The 26,616-nt window shown below is 36.6% G+C and overlaps 1 protein-coding gene across 10 annotated transcripts in view; it reads right to left on the bottom strand.

Moving 5' to 3' along the window:
- LOC110457309 (misshapen-like kinase 1) overlaps positions 1 to 26,616 on the bottom strand; it is a 171,059-nt gene that overhangs the window by 19,185 nt on the left and 125,258 nt on the right. For 8 of the 10 annotated variants that reach the window (XM_021508524.1, XM_021508523.1, XM_021508517.1 and 5 more), the window contains 5 exons: positions 7,031 to 7,163; positions 4,404 to 4,549; positions 2,900 to 3,143; positions 974 to 1,039; positions 110 to 264 (listed from right to left, as the gene is read on the bottom strand). In XM_021508524.1, the coding sequence (XP_021364199.1) occupies positions 110 to 264; positions 974 to 1,039; positions 2,900 to 3,143; positions 4,404 to 4,549; positions 7,031 to 7,163 (744 nt within the window). The remainder of the gene's footprint in view (positions 1 to 109; positions 265 to 973; positions 1,040 to 2,899; positions 3,144 to 4,403; positions 4,550 to 7,030; positions 7,164 to 26,616) is intronic. The other 2 variants (XM_021508520.1, XM_021508518.1) reach the window with 2 other exon arrangements.

The raw sequence follows: 26,616 nt of genomic DNA on the forward strand, positions 1-26,616 counted from the left end.
GCCCTGATGCACAGAACTGTTTGGTTGTGTCTGGCCCCTGAGACACAGAACTGTGAGATTCCACCTGGCCTATGACATGCAGCATGCTGAGTATGATATTGATACCTACAACACTTACACCCTCTGTCTTGAAGATCTTGTTTTTTAACCAATTCAGGTAGAACACCCGAATCTTGTTCTTTTTTCCGGAGATTGTCACCAGGATGTTCTGCCCTTCTAACACCTCCATCTGTTGGAACCGGCGCCGAGATATCAGGGTGTACACTGTCAGAACAAAACACAAGGTACAGTTACTCACCTCACTTTGACAAATACCTATTTTTATGAATTGTCTGCACAGATCAAAACGAGTGAAGGCAACAAAACTGATTAATAACCTTTACTTCACGTTCATGCAGTGATTTGTTCTGGAAATATTTGGAGTCAATTCTCAAAATCAAAAATATTATTGGAGGCAAAAAGAATGATCAATACAGTATGCTGTGAATGCCTTTATTTCTTTGCCAACAATTGTTTTTTGAGATTGATATTAAACACATTGACAAGTGCTCTGATTGTTATGTATTGTTGTGTCCTATGGAAATAGACACACAGAAAACCACAAGACTTGAAAAATATTTTTGATGTCCTGGGCCCGTATTCATGAAACCATTCTCATGCTCAAACTGAGATTCTGTGTTCAAGTCCAATTCCTGTTTCTTCAATAATTTTATAAAATTTCACATTTTGTTGATGATTTGAAAGAATGTTTGGGAGACTGAAGTAGAACATCATTTCAAAGTGTTCATATAACTTTTCGAACGCATAGCCTGATTTAACCAAGTAATAAGTAAATCAGTTTGAGAACAGAATCCATGAATACAGGCCCGGATCTCAGATATCTTTTTAATTTAATTTAAACTTAGAAATCTTGCAAAATATGTAAAATATATATTATATATGTCTTCTGTAATAAGACCAATGATAATGTTACCTTTGCCCTGACCACTCCTGTCCAGCAGCATCAGACCACTCTCCGTCCCGATCAGTAGATTGACCCCTGGATCAAACACAATACCAGATTAATAGTTAGTTTATCATTATCATACTGGTTCAGACCACTCTCCGTCCCGATCAGTAGATTGACCCCTGGATCAAACACAATACCAGATTAATAGTTAGTTTATCATTATCATACTGGTTCAGACCACTCTCCGTCCCGATCAGTAGATTGACCCCTGGAGCAAACACAATACCAGATTAATACTTAGTTTATCCTTATCATACTGGATCAGACCACTCTCCGTCCCGATCAGTAGATTGACCCTGGATCAAACTCAATACCAGATTAATACTTAGTTTATCATTATCATACTGGATCAGACCACTCTCTGTCCCTATCAGTCGATTGACCCCTGGATCAAACACAATACCAGATTCATACTTAGTTTATCATTATCATCCTGGATCAGACCACTCTCCGTCCCGATCAGTAGATTGACCCCTGGATCAAACACAATACCAGATTAATACTGAGTTTATCATTATCATACTGGATCAGACCACTCTCTGTCCCTATCAGTCGATTGACCCCTGGATCAAACACAATACCAGATTAATACTGAGTTTATCATTATCATACTGGATCAGACCACTCTCTGTCCCTATCAGTCGATTGACCCCTGGATCAAACACAATACCAGAGTAATACTTAGTTTATCATTATCATACTGGTTTAGACCACTCTCTGTCCCTATCAGTAGATTGACCCCTGGATCAAACACAATACCAGATTAATACTGAGTTTATCATTATCATACTGGATCAGACCACTCTCTGTCCCTATCAGTAGATTGACCCCTGGATCAAACACAATACCTGATTAATACTTAGTTTATCATTATCATACTGGTTTAGACCACTCTCTGTCCCTATCAGTAGATTGACCCCTGGATCAAACACAATACCTGATTAATACTTAGTTTATCATTATCATACTGGACCAGACCACTCTCCGTCCCGATCAGTAGATTGACCCCTGGAGCAAACACAATACCAGATTAATACTTAGTTTATCATTATCATACTGGATCAGACCCCTCTCCGTCCCGATCAGTAGATTGACCCCTGGAGCAAACACAATACCAGATTAATACTTAGTTTATCATTATCATACTGGTTCTTAAGTATTGACCAATTTTTAAATGTATATTGGATATTTACATCTCCAGCACACATGCAGGCATACACACATAGGGAGATATTAGCCAGGTGTCATAGGACTAGTAGTTAGCGCCTGATAAGGCAGCTCCTTAGAATTCCTCAAAAATTGTATATCCTAATTGTATTAATTGTATTGTATTAATTTTATATCAATGTACTGTAAAAGCGCGTTAGAGTGGCTTATGTTAACTAGACAGGGCGCTATATCAAATGTTGTATATTATTATTATTATCATTGAAGATCACCATATCAGGCCTGGTTTACAGTGATAAATTAAGTCCTGGGTCCTGTTCCCATAGAATTTCATTTTGACCGATAGAATTTCTGTAAATACTGAAATTTAACATGGTGGGACCCGTATCTTTTAACCATACAGTGAGAAAAGACCCATACAAACTAATTGTAGACTGATCACTGGGTTTATCTGATCAAAATACAATCTGCTCAACTCAATTATAATGAGACATATGGACTTTGTATCTCTAACAGGTTAGCCAGTTGTGTCGATTTCTGTTTATGAAACACAGTAAGAAGACCATGATGTGTTGAACACTAAGCCTATTTAACTCAAACAAAAAATATGATCATGATGATAAAACTGTGTTCTCTATCCATTTGTACAAACTATCAAAACTGTAATTTAACCAAAAACACTCGACTCAAATTGGTTTAAAAAATAAACTTTTATATATTTACCCCATAAAGCTGCACACAAAATGTCAGAGTTGAATTTTTTCTTATATTTTCTGATTTCTGGCGTGTCCCCGATCGCCTCTGTGGTGGTTTGTGAGGGGGTCACATTGACGTTGATTTGTGAGCCTCTCCGTGACTGTTGGGAGATGGAACCGATTGTCGATCCCTCAGCTCCAAAACCAAATGCTGAAAACGACCTCTGGTGTCGCATTGATGGTGTGACCACACTACTTACTGCCTGTCGATACTGGTAAGAGAAAAGACACACCTCCGTCATTCAATCATTCACCCCTCAAGACACATTTGAACCCTTCCAATTCAAAGATTGGAATAGTTCATTATGAAATTTCAGGGGTGAATGAGTTAAATCATCATCCAACAATTGTCAAGAAAAAGACGTCATTCTTTTCGGACTTCATTTCTGAATTTCCTCAGTTTTTCTTTTACTGATATTTGGTTTCAATTTTCATTTTCATTATTTTTTGTTAATCGATTATTACTTATATATTGAAATATTCATATTAACTTAAGGATACCAAAATGATCTTCATACTTATGACAGTTTATTAATGAATGTGGAGTTAGTATGAAAATAAAACTCACAAACACAACTGTACCATTAACAGTTCAAAATTGATGTAAAACTAAAAGAAATTTGTTAAACATTTCAATGAAATATTAAACACATCATTTCACTTCAGATGAATTGGAACTAAAAGATAATAAATAAAGCTGCAGACTGATGTTTACGAGTACGGTATATCAATGACAGCCCTGTGCTGCCTGAGAGTGAAAAGAGTGATAAATCTGTTAAATAGAGGTTCCCCAACGAGTGATGGCTGGTTATCAATGTTCATCTAACTCGAGTTAGTTAATTTATAAATTGAAAAAGAGTTGAGATTTACAGAGCGTCTTTTACAACTTAAAAATACCTAATGAGAGTTAGATAAACATGATAACCAACCGTCACGTGATCTGGGACCTGTTTCTCCCATAACATTTGTGTTTTGTCTTGAAAATGTCATGTTTCTCTTCGAAAATACATTCTATCTGTTTCCAATGGGGGAAACAATTGTCATGGATCATCATGGCACAAAGCAAAGCAATGTGATGTCATACATCAAAGATTGATCAATGAAATCACCTCCAGGGTGTTACCCACTAGTGGGTATCCACAAATGTTTACCCACTCCTAGGTTTACCCAAGGAGTCGTGCAGGGGAAACTAAGAGTGGTTAGGGAAGAAATATAGTTCTGATGGATGAAGTAGCATGCAAATTATCAGATGTTGAAAAAGAAATACATAGTTTGAGCCTCCAATATGGTATTGGATGATCAGACCAATCAGCAAACACAGATAAAACACGGAGTATGAAGTATGACTGTTAAGCATTAAAGCAGTTGAAGGCTATGATAGGCTTGTAGGCAATGATAGGCTTGTAGGCAATGATAGGCTAGCTCTGTGTATATGATGTCTAGGTCCTTGATAACCCTGTCGTGTGTCTTACGGGATTTGCGAGTTGTACCTCGTCAGACGTGGTCTTGTCCTGCGGTCTCTGGGGCGTGGGTGGGGATCGCGACTGTGGCGGCGTGTGGGGAGGGAGTAGATCGGGTAACACCCCACTACTAGCACTGTGTCGTGGAGACTGGATGGCTGTCAAACAGAACAAAGCAGTTTGTACGGTGAAATGTTATAACATGTTAACTTTTCTGACGGTACTGTACATGTAATCACTCATTTTCGTAGGGTTTTAATTTCATTGATTTCGTGGGTAATCTTCATCCACGAACTCGTTTGTTCACAAAGTAATTAGAAGTTTGATATAAAGTAATTCTCTGTTTGAGTGGGTACTCGTAATCCACGATTTCATGTACCCACAAAATGATGTTTTGTTGGGAAACCACAAAATATGGGCCTCACCAAAATATCTGATTTCACAGTATATAATATCATGAGCTATTCCTATTGTACCAGTGATTCCAAAATGTAAGGTGCTGATCAATCAAAGAAGGCTTTTTCCAGTCTCTGATGTGAGCTGTAGCCGTGTAACTGAAATGTATTCTTCCATAATTTACAAGAAATACTAGATAGGTATAAATTATCTGCTGTAGCCTAAAGTTTCATATTTGTAACATATACGGGCACCTTTCCCTTTTCATTGTATTCTCTGTATGTTTTAAAACACATTAACTCATTCACCCCTGAAATTTCATAATGAACTTAGAGTTGAAATGTGCCTTCAGGGGTGAGTGAGTTACATGCATTTATAATATTTTGACCTTTAGTACCACAAATGTGTCCTAAATGGACAGAATGGTGATATGGAGCAGTAAAAAGTTTACGGTGTTTGACTTACTACATCTATAGGTATAAACACATTTTTCGAAAAAGGTGCTTTCTTTCTTCATATTTTCAGTGATTATTTAATGCAAAATTATAAAACCAACAAAACAGGAATAAAACTTATGTGACATGTTCTTACCTCCAAAACATTTATCTCTAGAACACAGATTGACAACGACAGTTTAACCTGCTCAATAGCCCACCTCTACTGCTGTGACCACTTTTGTTAAGAGACCACCTCTACTGCTGTGACCACTTGTGTTAAGAGACCACGTTTACTGCTGTGACCACTTGTGTTAAGAGACCACCTCTACTGCTGTGACCACTTGTGTTAAGAGACCACTTATAGAACTTATATTGCAGTTTTTTCATGCTTACTGAACTTAAAAGTCTTGTATTAACTCATTCACCCCTACATATCTAAAGTGGACTTACCCAGTCATTGATTTGGTAAGGCTCAAATGTGACTTTAGGGGTGAATAAGTTAAGAAACCATCTGTGTTCAAATTAATTTTTTTAAATTCTCACTGCAGTTTTTTCATGGTAACAGTGAACTTGTATGAAGGGATAAGAGACAACCTAACAGACTTCCAGAATGAGGTCACTAACTACATGTTCCTGTTTATCCTTACCTCCGAGAGCACCAGACTTCCAGAATGAGGTCACTAACTACAGGTTCCTTTATATCCTTACCTCCGAGAGCACCGGACTTCCAGAATGAGGTCACAAACTGCAGGTTCCTGTTTATCCTTGCCTCCGAGAGCACCAGACTTCCAGAAAGAGGTCACTAACTACAGGTTCCTGTATATCCTTACCTCCGAGAGCACCGGACTTCCAGAATGAGGTAACTAACTACAGGTTCCTGTTTATCCTTACCTCCGAGAGCACCAGACTTCCAGAATGAGGTCATTAACTACAGGTTCCTGTCTATCCTTACGTCCGAGAGCACCAGACTTCCAGAAAGAGGTCACTAACTACAGGTTCCTGTTTATCCTTACCCCCGAGAGCACCAGACTTCCAGAATGAGGTCACTAAATACAGGTTCCTGTATATCCTTACCTCCGAGAGCACCGGACTTCCAGAATGACGTAACTAACTACAGGTTCCTGTTTATCCTTACCTGCGAGAGCACCAGACATCCAGAATGAGGTCATTAACTACAGGTTCCTGTATATCCTTACCTCCGAGAGCACCGGACTTCCAGAATGAGGTCACTAACTACAGGTTCCAGTATATCCTTACCTCCGAGAGCACCGGACTTCCAGAATGACGTAACTAACTACAGGTTCCTGTTTATCCTTACCTCCGAGAGGACCAGACTTCCAGAATGAGGTCACTAACTACAGGCTCCTGTATATCCTTACCTCCGAGAGCACCAGACTTACAGAATGAGGTCACTAACTACATGTTCCTGTTAATCCTTACCTCCGAGAGCACCAGACTTCCAGAAAGAGGTCACTAACTACAGGTTCCTGTATATCCTTACCTACGAGAGCACCAGACTTCCAGAATGAGGTCACTAACTACAGCTTCCTGTTAATCCTTACCTCAGAGAGCACCAGACTTCCAGAATGAGGTCACTAACTACAGGCTCCTGTATATCCTTACCTCCGAGAGCACCAGACTTCCAGAATGAGGTCACTAACTACATGTTCCTGTTAATCCTTACCTTCGAGAGCACCAGACTTCCAGAATGAGGTCACTAACTACAGGTTCCTGTTAATCCTTACCTCAGAGAGCACCAGACTTCCAGAATGAGGTCACTAACTACAGGTTCCTGTAAATCCTTACCTCCGAGAGCACCAGGAGCAGAGGAGTTGGAGGGTGTTTTGCCCACTGGTACTTTGTTCCCAGACCCGGTCCTCTGAAGCTCGGCCCGTCGGTCTCGTCTGTCGCCATCTTGTATAGCATTGTCTGACTTGTTCTACAACACATAAATATAAAGACCATGAAAGGACGTGTTTAATGACGTGTTTACTGACGTGTTTAATGACGTAGCCTTATACTACTGTATCACATACTAAGCTTATGTGTGTGAATGCAATCAATCAATACTAATTTGATATACCAATATTAAAATTACCCAAAATGTCACAAAAAACAATCATGACAAAACAAAATCATGGAAAAGACAAAACTGTCTCCTCTGATTTATTTCCAGTGTAATTGCCCATGCTTTGTAGGACTTAATGATGAATGATAAATAGAATCTCTTATTAGTTCGTATTCTATCTGAATTTTATCAAACTCACTGAAACTTCTTCCATCAAAATTTTATCTGATAGGAAACAACTTGAGTTTTTCATTGTATTCAAAGTAGGTGGGTAGGTTTTTGTTCATTTCTACTAAACTGCAATAGATATGAGGGTGGGCTTATTACCAGGCAAGGGCTCATTGCAGGATGAATATGGTACATCATAAAAACAGGCAGATGTTTATTCACATCGTCCTACATTTGACTAAATACCTCATAAATTAGCATTCTGAGAATGGCAATACCTTGTTACAAATAAAACAATTATCTCACTAAACAAAGACACTTTACAATATCAAATAGGATTACATTTCCACACAGACGCTCACGCACAGTTCCCACTAGTTCCAGTGATAATACTGTTTGGGAGGGAATATATACGGGTTTTCCTTGTTCAATATTATAATACATTACAACAAGTTCCTTATCCAATCAATTCACACTGTTCAATTTGTTGTCATTATCTCAAGATTGAATTTCAAGAAGCCTATTATTATTATAACGCTACAAATTGTTAGTCCTGGCACCCTCCCCCATCTCACAGAGATATTTCTCTGCCACCGGAGACAGGAGGCTATAATAATCCAACCGTCTTCATCCCAAAAGATAAATTACTATAATTCTCTCTTGTTTAATAAAGTTAAGTATTACGTTTGTGCCACCATATATTTCCCCCGCATCTGACATTTATTGTCTCCATGGCCTAATTGTAGCAGGCAGGCTGAAGGTTATGTGTTTGTGGAAACCACTTGTCAAGATGCAGGAAAAATGAACAGCAACATTCTATCACTATGGTAGAACTTGTAACGTTTCAGATTCCAACATTAGTTTGATTTTCATCATTGTAGAGACCCTATCTTCGTCATTGTAGAGACCCTATCTTCGTCATTGTAGAGACCCTATCTTCTTCATTGTAGAGACCCTTTGTTGCCCCTATCTTTGTCATTGAAGAGACCCTATCTTTGTCATTGTAGAGACCCTATCTTCGTCATTGTAGAGACCCTATCTTCTTCAGGTGACAGTTTACACATTGTTTCCTTATTAGTTTCTTTTCAGAATTGTTTAAGATTCTTTCTTATGTTGAAGTGAATTCATTCACCTCTGAAGACACATGTGAACTATTCCAATTGAAATGCTTGACTAGTTCATTATATTTCAGGGGTGAATGAGTTAAATTTTGTTATAGCAGCAGCATCCTTGATGACAGTAGAGATTTTGGTAAATATATACAACACTGTCCTTTTATACTTATCAACAGCTGCTTCATATCTGTCAAAATTTCCTCTGGAAGTATTTTCAAAAGTCTATATGAAAGGAGGTAGATTGGCTGGAGGCCTCCACATGGACCAGACTTAATTAGCACGAGTGTTACTGGGTACAATCTCATTTGATTGACACTTACGGCACATATCAGGTACATAGCTACGTAAGGATCTTCATTCCAAGTTAACTGCATTTTCAAAGAATGAGACAGTTCAACAATTGGCAAAAGCCAATCTTAAACTGGCAAAATTTCCTCTGAAGAGAAATGTCTTGTCCAGGTTACATTTCATCATTGAACTTGACGGCACATCAATCAATGCTTAAAATATTTTATGCGTCATTACAGACTTGCTTCTCCTCAAAAAGTATAAACTTGCACTTCACTTAATTAACTGATTACAAGAAAACAGTTTTCTAGAAGTAATGAACTTTTTTAAATGGTGCAATTTGCAGGCAGACAAATCACAGCTGGTTCGGAAATGGTATACAAATGGATATTTTCTCAAAAGTCTGGACAAAATAATTCAATTCAATCATATATGGCGGATGTGTGCAGATGACATCATCAACATTAATTTGGAGTAGTGCAGACCAAGACAGAATCGGTTTCCCCGCTAAAGTCGTCATTTTGATAACAATGACCTAATTCAATAAAAAATCCATTTATCATATTGGAGAATATCGCCGACACAATCTGAATCATAACAAAGGGTCGCAGCCAAAAAAGTGACTTTTTTTTCTGACAAGTCTACGATGTCTTCAATCAAGATCCATAATCAAATCTGAATCTCAATAAGTCTTGAATCACGATTATAGAAAGCAATCAAGGAGTGAAATTGATGTGCGACAAACCATCTAGAACTCTCCACTGGAATCTGCAGCAACAGTCAGCCCTGATCATGAAAGCCCCGCGGACTACCCTACACCACAAAAGGGTGATAAAAACTGACTCCTGTAGGGGCCAGCTCACAACCCTCCAGCATACTCACTTGATGACACCAGCTATCAAATTGTAGCCCGATATTTCCCATTTTCATTTATTTAAATTTCCATTATGAACATCTGGCAACTTTGTTTTAATAGCTCCCCCCCCCCCCTCCCCCCCCTTAATCTTGTTAGTTGAAATTTATATGTGCACTCGCACATAAAAATTGGCAAAGAATCTTGACCTCGTTAAAGTACGCTACTAGAATAGCCTAGAAATGCTTCATTCTGGTGATATTAAAATCGAAACATTTATAATTCAAAACCAGGAGCAAATTCTGCCCTCACCACTCTGCCTGCTTTGCCCATCAAGGAAATGTACCAGTCTTTGACAATGATACCTCAAGGGGCTTCCATTACTATTTTATTACAGTGACCCACACAAATGACTCACAAAATCAGGAGATGATTAAAATCCCTCAGGAGACCTATAGTGAAATTCTTCCACATCCGTTCTACCGCTAGCCCTGTAGCTCACAGCTCTTATAGCAGGGTACCAACACAAATCAGAGGAAAACAAAATATCATTTTGCTTATATTTTGCGTAAATTTTAAAAAAGACTGTGTTTATAATCTTACGATGTCTGCTAACACATCTTCTTGGACAGAATGAAATCAAACAGAGTTATACAATATACAAAAATGTATTTCCACAATCTAACACAATTCCCGTCACCAGACGTATTTAGATTGGATGGCACATTCGGCTGGAGACCAGACCAGCTTCACACACACATTCGGCTGGAGACCAGACCAGCGTCACACACACATTCGGCTGGAGACCCGACCAGCGTCACACACATTCGGCTGGAGACCAGACCAGCATCACACACACATTCGGCTGGAGAGCAGACCAGCATCACACACACATTTGGCTGGAGAGCAGACCAGCGTCACACACATTCGGCTGGAGACCAGACCAGCTTCACACACACATTCGGCTGGAGACCAGACCAGCGTCACACACACATTCAAACTCAGTCAAATATCTTGCAGCTTAATTGAAGGACGTACATTTCCTGAAAGTTTCACAAAAAGACAGAAACCAATCTTTCATTTATCATATCTTGCCGGAAATAAATAATGAAAATATTTGACAAAACAGAATTAACATTATACAGAATGTGAAGGCTTTTAATCAATCTTCAAGGAATGAGAAATAAAAACTAAAACCAACAGACTGTGTGCTGTTTAGAAAGAGTGACAGAATGACAGAGACAGACGGACAAACTGAGAGTTTAGTTTAGAGAGAGTGACTGATAGAGAGACAGAGTGACAGACAAATAGACCATTATTTGTTTAGGCAGAGACAGAGTGACAGACAAATAGACAATTACTTGTTTAGGCAGAGACAGAAATTTAAAATGTTTTGTCTAGACAAGACATTTAGACAGACAAAAGAATTTTTTTCCTTAGAAAGATGAAATTTAAAAAGGTCTCGTTTAGATGCACTGACCAGCAGAACTCGAAATGTGTGATATATGCAAGCATTGTGAATGTTCTGTGCATAAATAGCCATCAGAACCACAAAAATGCAAATGAGACTTGTAAATTGGTGATCTGACATGAACTTTAATTCATGTCATTGGTGACTCTGATTAGCAGTACACATGACTCGTCGTCCTCCTCGCGACATCAACTCCAAACCACAAAGCCTTTGTCCACCACCTTATTCCGTTGTTCTAGCGAAATTACTTTCAGAGACATTCCATTCTGCGAGGCATTCCTTTATTCCAGATTCCTTTCTCCGACTCTGATGAAAGGGGCCATCGCAATAGATTGGATTTGCTTTATTTGCCTTACAAACCAAAGATATAGTTAGACAGGGAGACTATGACAAATATTCCCGTCATTTTTACATTGTTATGCTAACAGGAAGTTATAAATGTGATTTTAAATATCTTTCATACACAATGCTACAAACCTGACATAACTAAATACAAACAATTCTAATACAAACAATTCTAATACAAACAATTTTATTTCTGCAATTCCTGTACACCTTCCCAGAGAAAGACAGTTTTAAATAAAACTCAAATGAATTTCTCAAGCGGTTTAATTTTTCCTCATTAGAGGCGATTACTGTTCGGTTCTCACTGACTTAGAGTTCGGGTGTGAAGCATTTATACCAATTAATTATTTAATGATTCTTACCCCACACACTTGCCAACCTTTCATTTTTTTAATAGAGTAAAAACTGTTCAGCAAACGTGTTTTAGGTAACTGTCACCTATTTGACAAAATGATGCTGTATACTGGGAGAAACTGTGCCCAGTCCAATGTTCACCCTTTACTGCTTAATCCATGTTCACCCAGTCCAATGTTCACCCTTTACTGCTAAATCCATGTTCACCCAGTCCAATGTTCACCCTTTACTGCTAAATCCATGTTCACCCAGTGCTAATTTTGCCCTTAAAATGTAATGAATAAATATGTTTGCTGTTGACTTATATTCGCTCTTATGATAAATTCGCCCTCAGTGCAAAGGCCGAAAAATTAAAATGCCGCAAAAATGTCCAAGTATACATTAACAGGAAGCATCTTTTCTACAATGAATTTTAAAGTGAGTTTGAAAGATAGATGGAATTTTGTTGATTTCAAAAGTCTAAAATGGGGATGAAAAACTGGAAGTGACTCACCGAAAATAAGGAGATTTGGCAAGGAATTGTTTGAAGGAGGTTAACCTGGGTGTTTGTAATGATCCTTATGATGAATTTGATTTGTTGAGAGAAAAGACCCATAATGGAGATCAAATGTACCAGAAGGACCACGGTTATACAGCTTGTGGAAGATCAATGTTTATATAGGACTCATATTTATGGAACAGTTTAATTTCAGGAAATCTATGTTTATATAGGACTTATATTTATGGAACAGTTTAATTTCAGGAAATCTATGTTTATACATTACTAGTATTTCAAAGCTATCATTCAATGATAACAGAAAAGAGAGAAATTGTTCAATGATTTTCAAAACTAGATGTATACAAATTTGGATGCCAGAAAATTACTTATGAAGTAAACATGAAACACACTTCTCCATTGAAGAGTCTGTCCGTGATATAGATACAGTAATGACCAACATAAGGTTGAGCCCGTTATCTACCACAGGAGGAAATGATTGAAGTCTGTAAGTCTTAATCTGTTCCAAAACCCAGACTTTCTATGTAAACTCTACCATAAGCCAACCTGCTTCTCTCATCAACATCCCCAGCCCCACTTTAATTTCTGAAACACTCAGGATTATGTGGACTGACTTCAATCATTTCAGGGGATATAATGGGGCCGACCTCTAGGTCCCTAGGGACACAAAGCCAACAGGCGGGGAGAGGGCTGAGTAGACCTGTCTGGTGGGATGATCTATGGGGGGTGGCGTGTGCCTCATTTCATGGCTGATGTCTTCTCAAAAGACCAGATCCTTATGAAGGTCTATCTAAATCAGGACGTCTCAATGATGTCTCAGTCACACTTAAAATGTCTTTCTGTTCCTTCAATACCCACACTCCATCACAGGTGCTCAATTTCTAGGGAATAGGTAAACAAATCCACTGAAATTCCTGAGAACTTTAACATTCCCTGGCTTGGTATTATTTGTATGAACTTATAAATACTTACAACTAAATTTTCTGAGAACTTTTTCACAACATGATTAAGGACCGGCATTATTCTGATACCAGTTTGATACCGGAAACGACAATCAGTTTCATGCATAAATATATGCAACTAAAATTTCTGTGAACGTCATAGATTTCATTAATTATGCAATCCTAAAATGAGTAAATCAAAGCAGATGCAGTGAAATTTACGAAATAATTAAATTTTTCATGTAAATAGAAATGTTCATTACACATTAACATGTAAATATCAAATGAAATGAAAGTCTTTTACGATGTAGATTCAACAATCAGCCTTTCCTCTGATGTTGCGGAAACCTTCTCGACCTTTTAAAAGCTCCGTTCCAAACAAAAGGTAAAATTCCATCTGTATCCTGGTTCTATGGAAGTTTGTAAACAATGTCCAAACAACAGGTAAAATTCAATCTATGGAAGTTTGTAAACAATGTCCAAACAACAGGTAAAATTCAATCTATGGAAGTTTGTAAACAATGTCCAAACAACAGGTAAAATTCAATCTATGGAAGTTTGTAAACAATGTCCAAACAACAGGTAAAATTCAATCTATGGAAGTTTGTAAACAATGTCCAAACAACAGGTAAAATTCAATCTATGGAAGTTTGTAAACAATGTCCAAACAACAGGTAAAATTCAATCTATGGAAGTTTGTAAACAATGTCCAAACAACAGGTAAAATTCAATCTATGGAAGTTTGTAAACAATGTCCAAACAACAGGTAAAATTCAATCTATGGAAGTTTGTAAACAATGTCCAAACAACAGGTAAAATTCAATCTATGGAAGTTTGTAAACAATGTCCAAACAACAGGTAAAATTCAATCTATGGAAGTTTGTAAACAATGTCCAAACAACAGGTAAAATTCAATCTATGGAAGTTTGTAAACAATGTCCAAACAACAGGTAAAATTCAATCTATGGAAGTTTGTAAACAATGTCCAAACAACAGGTAAAATTCAATCTATGGAAGTTTGTAAACAATGTCCAAACAACAGGTAAAATTCAATCTATGGAAGTTTGTAAACAATGTCCAAACAACAGGTAAAATTCAATCTATGGAAGTTTGTAAACAATGTCCAAACAACAGGTAAAATTCAATCTATGGAAGTTTGTAAACAATGTCCAAACAACAGGTAAAATTCAATCTATGGAAGTTTGTAAACAATGTCCAAACAACAGGTAAAATTCAATCTATGGAAGTTTGTAAACAATGTCCAAACAACAGGTAAAATTCAATCTATGGAAGTTTGTAAACAATGTCCAAACAACAGGTAAAATTCAATCTATGGAAGTTTGTAAACAATGTCCAAACAACAGGTAAAATTCAATCTATGGAAGTTTGTAAACAATGTCCAAACAACAGGTAAAATTCAATCTATGGAAGTTTGTAAACAATGTCCAAACAACAGGTAAAATTCAATCTATGGAAGTTTGTAAACAATGTCCAAACAACAGGTAAAATTCAATCTATGGAAGTTTGTAAACAATGTCCAAACAACAGGTAAAATTCAATCTATGGAAGTTTGTAAACAATGTCCAAACAACAGGTAAAATTCAATCTATGGAAGTTTGTAAACAATGTCCAAACAACAGGTAAAATTCAATCTATGGAAGTTTGTAAACAATGTCCAAACAACAGGTAAAATTCAATCTATGGAAGTTTGTAAACAATGTCCAAACAACAGGTAAAATTCAATCTATGGAAGTTTGTAAACAATGTCCAAACAACAGGTAAAATTCAATCTATGGAAGTTTGTAAACAATGTCCAAACAACAGGTAAAATTCAATCTATGGAAGTTTGTAAACAATGTCCAAACAACAGGTAAAATTCAATCTATGGAAGTTTGTAAACAATGTCCAAACAACAGGTAAAATTCAATCTATGGAAGTTTGTAAACAATGTCCAAACAACAGGTAAAATTCAATCTATGGAAGTTTGTAAACAATGTCCAAACAACAGGTAAAATTCAATCTATGGAAGTTTGTAAACAATGTCCAAACAACAGGTAAAATTCAATCTATGGAAGTTTGTAAACAATGTCCAAACAACAGGTAAAATTCAATCTATGGAAGTTTGTAAACAATGTCCAAACAACAGGTAAAATTCAATCTATGGAAGTTTGTAAACAATGTCCAAACAACAGGTAAAATTCAATCTATGGAAGTTTGTAAACAATGTCCAAACAACAGGTAAAATTCAATCTATGGAAGTTTGTAAACAATGTCCAAACAACAGGTAAAATTCAATCTATGGAAGTTTGTAAACAATGTCCAAACAACAGGTAAAATTCAATCTATGGAAGTTTGTAAACAATGTCCAAACAACAGGTAAAATTCAATCTATGGAAGTTTGTAAACAATGTCCAAACAACAGGTAAAATTCAATCTATGGAAGTTTGTAAACAATGTCCAAACAACAGGTAAAATTCAATCTATGGAAGTTTGTAAACAATGTCCAAACAACAGGTAAAATTCAATCTATGGAAGTTTGTAAACAATGTCCAAACAACAGGTAAAATTCAATCTATGGAAGTTTGTAAACAATGTCCAAACAACAGGTAAAATTCAATCTATGGAAGTTTGTAAACAATGTCCAAACAACAGGTAAAATTCAATCTATGGAAGTTTGTAAACAATGTCCAAACAACAGGTAAAATTCAATCTATGGAAGTTTGTAAACAATGTCCAAACAACAGGTAAAATTCAATCTATGGAAGTTTGTAAACAATGTCCAAACAACAGGTAAAATTCAATCTATGGAAGTTTGTAAACAATGTCCAAACAACAGGTAAAATTCAATCTATGGAAGTTTGTAAACAATGCTTTATCGTATGGTGCAAGCTAAATTGTACGTCATTAAAGACATGTTTTCATTCTCTAACTCGCAAATCATCCTTTTCCTACGATAGGAATTCTTGCACAATAGAAAATACTTATGACGAATAGATTCATGACAAGCTGTGAGCCTTGACCCAAAGTTAGCTGGTGGCAGGAGTTACCTGGCTCTATGAATCAGTAGTGGACAGGAGGCTACACAAGAGAAAGTTTCTGTTTTATTTCCATTAAACATCATCCGCCCCAGACATCTCCATCTCCGACAAGTAAATTACAAGATCCGGTTTTATTACAGTCGTGGCCCGACTTCTTTCCAATAAATGTCTCTAGACCAAAGTAGAACGACCGGGTATACTTTATTTCAATCAATTTATTGACCAAAATAAACTTTTGCGGAAACAAATCCTGACAGTTTCAGTTTGAGCTTAGATAGCACCGTGTTTTATACAGGCTGATCATGTGATGGAGGCCATACCAACGTGGAACACCTTCCATTTAACATGTCAGGCTGATCATGTGATGGAGGCCATACCAACGTGGAATACCTTCCATTTAACATGTCAAGCTGATCATGTGATGGAGGCCATACCAACGTGGAACACCTTCCATTTAACATGTCGCAACCTAGGAACTGATGTAAAACCCGTAAAATCAAGGCCATGGCTTAAAATCGCAACTTTTGGTGTAAATCCTGTCCTGATTCTAACGACTACAACATCTACCGACTTCCACATCTACCGACTTCAACATCTACCGACTTCCACATCTACCGACTTCCACATCTACCGACTTCCACATCTACTTTTGAGCGGTTCCAACTTTTACTGGTTGCATGTCAAAATATGATTCAGACTAAAACCAAATTTAGATTTGAATTTAATTAAAAAACATTTAGAACCACCAAGGCCATCAATATCAACTTGGTCCCCACAATCTGTCCGTCCAAACAGCAGGATGTGTGACTATACTTTCCCAGATTAGGTTTACGTACTGGCCCCATAAAATACACATACGTTATTTGACATGTGACCAAAACAACAGAAAATGGTGACAATATGATGCCAATAAAACTGCCGCCTTCCTCTGCAACAGACAAACCAAAGGACAGTAACATGTAGGAGGTAACTGAGCAGCGTGGTCACCTTTATTAGCTTGGCCCTGACATCTACACAGGGTCAGTTCCCATGAGGGTTCAGCAGCATTAAGGGCTTTTGTATTCACTATCATGTCCTCTGCCATCACCATTATGTCTGCACAGAAGGATACGTCTGTTTAAAAGTGTGCTACAGAAGGTTCCGGCTTCCACACAAAAGGAAATGTCCACACCATGTGTGACAACAATTCCCTCGTCCATCAGATGTCCCTACATAGGATAGGTCCATCAGCTGTCCCTACATAGGATATGTCCATCAGATGTCCCTACATAGGATATGTCCAACAGATGTCCCTACATAGGATATGTCCATCAGATGTCCCTACATAGTATATGTCCATCAGATGTCCCTACATAGGATAGGTCCATCAGATGTCCCTACATAGGATATGTCCCTACATAGGATATGTCCATCAGATGTCCCTACAAAGGATATGTCCATCAGATGTCCCTACATAGGATAGGTCCATCAGATGTCCCTACATAGGATATGTCCAACAGATGTCCCTACATAGGATATGTCCATCAGATGTCCCTACATAGTATATGTCAATCAGATGTCTCTACATAGGATATGTCCATCAGATGTCCCTACATAGGATATGTCCATCAGATGTCCCTACATAGGATATGTCCCTACATAGGATATGTCCATCAGATGTCCCTACATAGGATATGTCCATCAGATGTCCCTACATTGGAACTTGGGAGAAGTGGGACAATTATGTGATAATGGAAGAGGGGTAGGTTGGGGTGGGGTTGGAGGTGGAAGCTGGGGCTAGTTGGATCGGATTGAGACAGCATCTTTGGGACAGGGGTCAGTGGGATAAATTTTGTTGAGGCTCACTGGTCGATACGATGATGGATGTTGGACCGAACACACAACTAAATTATCAACTGTTAGGGTCAATACATCACTTCTGTAAATTGTCTGTTAGTCTTTAATAAGTAATAGGGGCGAAGATATACAGCACACAGGAAAGAGACAGCGGCCACCAAATCCCTGAACTTCGTTTTGCTAGGACTCTAGAAACTACATACTGATGACAACATGATTCGGTTTTTCTTGCTTAAATAATTTGATATAAAGATTATCAATTAGGAATGACGCAGAAACTTCCTCACCATATTTAATGTAAATGAGAAAAATATTACAGCCCCCTGCTTAATGTTTGACATTGAAAGCACCATAGAATATCTGTAGAATAGCTCGTGTCAGTTATCTTCAAACCAGAAAATTGTAGTTCACGCTGCAAAAAAGACAAAATGCCCTCAAGCAGAGGACCATATGGTGGTTTCATATATATGTGTTAATTTTCACAGCTCGGAGAATGTGATTAACAGCCAGTAAGATGTTGTCTGCCCTGGGAGGAGGGACTAATGACTCATAAACTACATCAGTGCCCCATCAGCTCGTATTGGCTCCCCTCAAAACTATTAAAAACAGGAAAATCTGACAGGAGTCCCCATCCATACACCTCTGGTGCTAATGCGTGACCTTGACCCTTGTCAGTTTGGTCTAGTAAATGCGGGACCTTGACCCTTGTCAGTTTGGTCTAGTTAATGCGTCCCTTGACCTTAGTCAGTTTGGTCTAGTTAATGCGTCCCTTGGTCCTTGACCCTTGTCAGTTTGGTCTAGTTAATGCGTCCCTTGGACCTTGACCTAAGCCAGTTTGGTCTAGTTAATGCGTCCCTTGAGCTTAGTCAGTTTGGTCTAGTTATGCGTCCCTTGGTCCTTGACCTAAGTCAGTTTGGTCTAGTTAATGTGTCCCTTGGTCCTTGACCCCTGTCAGTTTGGTCTAGTAAATGCGGGCCCTTGACCCTTGTCAGTTTGATCTAGTTAATGCGTCCCTTGACCTTTGTCAGTTTGGTCTAGTTTATGCCTCCCTTGACCTTAGTCAGTTCGGTCTAGTTAATGCGTCCCTTGGACCTTGACCTTAGTCAGTTTGGTCTAGTAAATGTGTCCCTTGGACCTTGACCTAAGTCAGTTTGGTCTAGTTAATGCGTCCCTTGGACCTTGACCTTAGTCAGTTTGGTCTAGTTTATGCCTCCCTTGACCTTAGTCCGTTTGGTCTTAAGTTAATGCGTCCCTTGCACCTTGACCCTTGTCAGTTTGATCTAGTTAATGCGTCCCTTGGACCTTGACCCTTGTCAGTTTGGTCTAGTTAATGTGTCCCTTGGTCCTTGACCCTTGTCAGTTTGGTCTAGTTTATGCCTCCCTTGACCTTAGTCAGTTTCGTCTAATTAATGCGTCCCTTGGTCCTTGACCCTTGTCAGTTTGATCTAGTTAATGCGTCCCTTGGACCTTGACCCTTGTCAGTTTGGTCTAGTTAATGTGTCCCTTGGACCTTGACCTAAGCCAGTTTGGTCTAGTTAATGCCTCCCTTGGACCTTGACCTTAGTCAGTTTGGTCTAGTTAATGCGTCCCTTGGACCTTAACCTTAGTCCGTTTGGTCTAGTTAATGCGTCCCTTGTTTTATTTCCTGTAACCATCCAATACTATAATCATTACAACACCAGCATTCCTATATCACTCGTCTCTTTCTATCTATGTTTTAATAAATTCTCATGAGATTTAATTTGGATTGGATATTTCAGGCACCTGAACACAAATTGAACTGAAACAGTCAGTTCATGTACACAGTATTTATAATGTACCAATTTAGTACACCACGGGCAGGATACAAAGTTATATTATCACTTGTCCTTTCTGTAATAATATTGACAGAACTAGGCAGTAGAGCTTGTGATAAATTCACTTTTTTAAGATAGTTCTTCCAGTTTGTATTTTCTTATCTTTAAAAAAAAATATAAACAGAGTACACAGCTTTTGATGCACCAATCATACAAACAGAAACTGTCCTAAAGACAGCTTGATTATCCACAATCATACAAACAGAAACTGTCTTAAAGACAGCTTGATTATCCACAAACATTTTGCATGATAACACTGGTTATATATATATATACATGTATCATCATCAACATGATATTTTACGAAACAAAAAGGAAAATGTGGGATTTTTTTTAACAAACTGACAAAATTATTTAAATTAAACTATACTGAAACAAGACTATCACTTCATTTATCAAGATTACTGCTTTTCAAACCTTTTTGATGAATTGGTTTGAACACCTATAAATATTCTGAAGATTTTTTTTATCTTTCTTCTTTATGGTCAGGATTTTAATATTTTACAAACATCATGTCTTTCAATTTAATAAAAGCATCTTGGATTCACACACAACTTTTCAATTGTAATGAAGTTGTATGAATATGGGTCCAGTCGTGTGAAAAAGTGTAAAAATATCTCTCGGTAATAATGTCTTTTATACTGCTTAAGTGCTTCGTAGAATGCATTGGTTATATAAATGGAGTCTAATTCATTTTACAAACCTTTACCGAGAACTGGTGATCTCTTCATAGAGACGTTTATGACACCTATTTGTATTACAACCTAAAAGCCAAACACATATTTACACCAAACAGACATAATTTCTATTCCCAATTTCCTACATCAACAGGGCTATCTGGTGCCTCCATCTCCTCACAGTAATTATAAACAGGAGGTTAGGAGGATGCGTTTTACTGTACAGGTCATGATGGCCTAAGGATGACCTTTATGACACAGTGTAGGGTGTAGTTTGCATTATAAATGTCAGAATCCTTCTGTCAACAGTAACTACAACAATCACACATGTGAAAGTTGTTCTCTTTGTTAAATTTGATAGACTTGTAGCCCAGACAGAAATGGTCTGGGTTTACCATCTTACACATAGTTTCTACAGTTATACATATGGTCCAAGAGTTACTCTGACCAATGGACCACACCTCCTGAGGAACTGACCCATACCTAAACTGACCGGTCAAAGTGACCAGCAGACCCTGTAACCTTTATTTCCATTACTGCACTGTTTGGCAGCTGATACAAATTAATGTATAAACCATTTCCATCCACCAGATTAGAGCTACTATTCAATGTTCTGGCAATATATTTTACAACTATAAATACTAATAAATTTCAAAATTACAAAATACCAACCATAGTTTAAAAAGATCAGTAACTATTAATATTGATGATGAAAAGTTTTTAATTTGACAAACATTTTCTTTTTTTCATAAATCACTTTATAGCTGTGAACTTCACCTAATGACATCTTGTTAATCACTTTATAGCTGTGAACTTCACCTAATGACATCTTGTTAATCACTTTATAGCTGTGAACTACACCTAATGACATCTTGTTAATCACTTTATAGCTGTGAACTTCACCTAATAACATCTTGTTCATCAATCAGACAACGCTGGTTTACACACAGAACATAACTGTGTATTTTGAAATGTTATTCAATATTTCACTTTACTTATTTACTTTTGATACCAGATGACAGCTCATTTAAATTTTTAGAGGTTTTCTTCCCCATAAAAATAATTTGAGATGCTTATAGTATGATGATTGATAAACATAATTAATACACAGCAAACAACACAAATATTTCCTAATGCCTCAATACAACATAAAGCCAAACTAACTGAAAATATCAATATCCTAATGTAAAAAGTCCAGACAATGACATCAATATCCTAATGTCAATAGTCCAGACAATGATATCAATATCCTAATGTAAATAGTCTAGACAATGACAGCAATATCCTAATGTAAATAGTCCATACAATGACATCAATATCCTAATGTTAATAGTCCAGACAATGACATCAATAGCCTAATGTAAATAGTCCAGACAATTACATCAATATCCTAATGTAAATAGCCCAGACAATGATATCAATATCCTAATCTAAATAGTCCAGACAATGACATCCATATCCTAATGTAAATATTCCAGACAATGACATGAATATCCTAATGTAAATAGTCCAAACAATGACATCAATATCCTAATGTCAATCGTCCAGACAATGATATCAATATCCAAATGTAAATAGTCCAGACAATGATAGCGATATCCTAATGTAAATATTCCAGACAATGACATGAATATCCTAATGTAAATAGTCCAAACAATGACATCAATATCCTAATTTAAATAGTCCATACAATGACATCAATATCCTAATGTCAATAGTCCGGACAATGATATCAATATCCTAATGTAAAAAGTCCAGATAATGACATCAATATCCTAATGTCAATCGTCCAGACAATGATATCAATATCCAAATGTAAATAGTCCAGACGATGATATCAATATCCTAATGTAAAAAGTCCAGATAATGACATCAATATCCTAATGTCAATAGTCCGGACAATGATATCAATATCCTAATGTAAATAGCCCAGACAATGATATCAATATCCTTATGTAAATAGTCCAGTCAATGACATCAATATCCTAATGTAAAAAGTCCAGACAATGACATCAATATTCTAATGTAAATAGTCCAGACAATCATATCAATATCCTAATATAAATAGTCCAGACAATGACATCCATATCCTAATGTAAATAGTCCAGTCAATGACATCAAGATCCTAATGTAAATAGTCCAGACGATGATATCAATATCCTAATGTAAAAAGTCCAGACAATGACATAAATATCCTAATTTAAATAGTCCAGACAATGACATCAAGATCCTAATGTAAATAGTCCAGACTATGATATCAATATCCTAATGTAAATAGCCCAGACAATGACATCAATATCCTAACGTAAATAGTCCAGACAATGACATCAAAATCCTAATGTAAATAGTCCAGACGATGATATCAATATCCTAATGTCAATAGTCCGGACAATGATATCAATATCCTAATCTAAATAGTCCAGACAATGACATCCATATCCTAATGTAAATATTCCAGACAATGACATGAATATCCTAATGTAAATAGTCCAAACAATGACATAAATATCCTAATGTAAATAGTCCATTCAATGATCTAAATATCCTAATGTAACTAGTCCAGACAATGACATCAATAGCCTAATGTAAATAGTCCAGACAATCATATCAATATCCTAATATAAATAGTCCAGACAATGATATCATTATCCTAATGTAAATAGTCCAGACTATGACATCAATATCCTAATGTAATTAGTCCAGACAATGACATCAATATTCTAATGTAAATAGTCCAGACAATGATAGCGATATCCTAATGTAAATATTCCAGACAATGACATCAATATCTTAATGTAAATAGTCCAGACAATGATATCCATATCCTAATGTAAATAGTCCAGTCAATGACATCAAGATCCTAATGTAAATAGTCCAGACTATGACATCAATATCCTAATGTAAAAAGTCCAGATAATGACATCAATATCCTAATGTAAAAAGTCCAGACAATGACATAAATATCCTAATGTCAATAGTCCAGACAATGACATAAAGATCCTAATTTAAATAGTCCAGACAATGACATTAATATCCTAATGTAAATAGTCCAAACAATGACATCAATATCCAAATGTAAATAGTCCAGACGATGATATCAATATCCTAATGTAAATTGTCCAGACAATGACATCAATATCTTAATGTAAATACTCCAGACAATGATATCAATATCCAAATGTAAATAGTCCAGACGATGATATCAATATCCTAATGTAAATGGTCCAGACAATGACATCAATATCTTAATGTAAATACTCCAGACAATGATATCAATATCCTAATGTAAATAGTCCAGACAATGATATCGATATCCTAATGTAAATATTCCAGACAATGACATCAATATCCTAATGTAAATAGTCCAGACAATGATATCAATATCCTAATGTAAATAGTCCAGACAATGATATCTATATCCTAATGTAAATAGTTCAGACAATGATATCAATATCCTAATGTAAATAGTCCAGACAATGACATCAATATCCTAATGTAAATAGTCCAGACAATGACATCAATATCCTAATGTAAATAGTCCAGACAATGACATCAATATCCTAATGTAAATAGTCCAGACAATGACATCAATATCCTAATGTAAATAGTCCAGACAATGACATCAATATCCTAATGTAAATAGTCCAGACAATGACATCAATATCCTAATGTAAATAGTCCAGACAATGACATCAATATCCTAATGTAAATAGTCCAGACAATGACATCAATATCCTAATGTAAATAGTCCAGACAATGACATCAATATCCTAATGTAAATAGTCCAGACAATGACATCAATATCCTAATGTAAATAGTCCAGACAATGACATCAATATCCTAATGTAAATAGTCCAGACAATGACATCAATATCCTAATGTAAATAGTCCAGACAATGACATCAATATCCTAATGTAAATAGTCCAGACAATGACATCAATATCCTAATGTAAATAGTCCAGACAATGACATCAATATCCTAATGTAAATAGTCCAGACAATGACATCAATATCCTAATGTAAATAGTCCAGACAATGACATCAATATCCTAATGTAAATAGTCCAGACAATGACATCAATATCCTAATGTAAATAGTCCAGACAATGACATCAATATCCTAATGTAAATAGTCCAGACAATGACATCAATATCCTAATGTAAATAGTCCAGACAATGACATCAATATCCTAATGTAAATAGTCCAGACAATGATATCAATATCCTAATGTAAATAGTCCAGAGTTGTTTATAGAGTAAACAGTGATATTAATATCCTCTGGTTAATTGTATAGAAAAACAGTGTTAGTGTGGATATCAACTTTCTCCTACCAAACCCAGTCTCCGGCTATATAGCATGCGTCCTTATCGGTCCTTATTAATGTTTACTGAAAATCAATAGCACACTAAATTGTAATCCATCAGCTATGGATGTGACGGTGATAGGGGCGTAGTAAATAACTCAACACCTGATCAATATCAATCAATCACCTATACCTGATCAATATCAATCAATCACTTTCACCTGATCAATATCAATCAATCACTTACACCTGATCAATATCAATCAATCACCTATACCTGATCAATATCAATCAATCACCTACACCTGATTAATCAATCAATAAAATGTTTGTTGCTCCTGAGATTTGTTTACACAATCATTTATCAAAACATTTTTCTTCAGAATTATTGCTGCTTTGGTTGAACATTACATTTCCCCCCAAATTACTTAATTTTTATACATTTGAATAAAATGTATCTATTTCTTACGATTTATTACCATTTTTATGGTTTGGTTTGGTTTAATTTTGTTTAAAGTCCTATTAACAGCTAAGGTCATTTAAGGACGTACCATTTCTATAGATTGAGATACATTTCTTTCATCACAAACAAGTAATTTCTAAATACTATATAAAATGTATGGACCAACACTCTGATTGCATACAAATTAAAGCTGTATAAGAAAAATATTCATTTTCAATTTCGTCAAAAATATTTTGAATGTTTTCCCATTGGGCAAGGCTAGCTAGCACATGTTGTGGACATCAGTATTGCAGAAATGATTTAATTGGACAGACATGTACAGACTGTATCAGCAACAGGAGCCGGGCAATTAGGCCTTCTGACCACCTCATTACACACCTTATCAGCTTTAGTCACTGACCAGAACAAAAACTGACCACTTGGTCCTGATTGACCACGGCAGATGGTTAGCAGTATTACTGTACAAATGTGCATACCCCTCAATTTGTGACAACTAAATCAATTCTGAAAGGCGATTACAAATGGCCGTCTTTGTAGAGCTGTTGTATTTGTGATAGTACAAAGGACGTTGGTACTGCGCTGTATTAGGCAGTACTTGAAAAGCTGAGCAGGGAAAGAAAATGTTAATAGACAAACACAGAGCCAGCATAAAACATGCATTTTACTGATCATTAAGTCAGAGGAAAAGAAAATTAAACATTCGTTTAATTCCATGCCTGCCTGCTGTACCAGGAGGATAATTAAGACAATGTTGAGAATGTGCATTAGTGCTGTGATCAGGATGTTGGAGCTATAATGTCTGCCTGCATACACAAACACTCTCATAAAGACGCAGATTCCCATACAACACGCTTCATTAGAAATATTTCATTGTACAATGGAATCTCACATTCAAGCTGTAAAAAAATGAAAGGAATTGACAATCTTGTAATGTTTGATTTTAATGAGTTTAATAAAGCTACAGAGATCATTATTAGAGTTAGTCCTCCTAAAATACAACAATGAAGGATGTGTTTGACACCTGAACATGGTTATAGGTTCCCTCAGAACATACAGTAAAATAGTATTTATCCCTCAGAACATACAGTAAAATAGTATTTATCCCTCAGAACATACAGT

Source organism: Mizuhopecten yessoensis, unplaced genomic scaffold (assembly GCF_002113885.1).
Source record: "Mizuhopecten yessoensis strain PY_sf001 unplaced genomic scaffold, ASM211388v2 scaffold9085, whole genome shotgun sequence".
NCBI classification, from domain to species: Eukaryota; Metazoa; Mollusca; class Bivalvia; order Pectinida; family Pectinidae; genus Mizuhopecten; species Mizuhopecten yessoensis.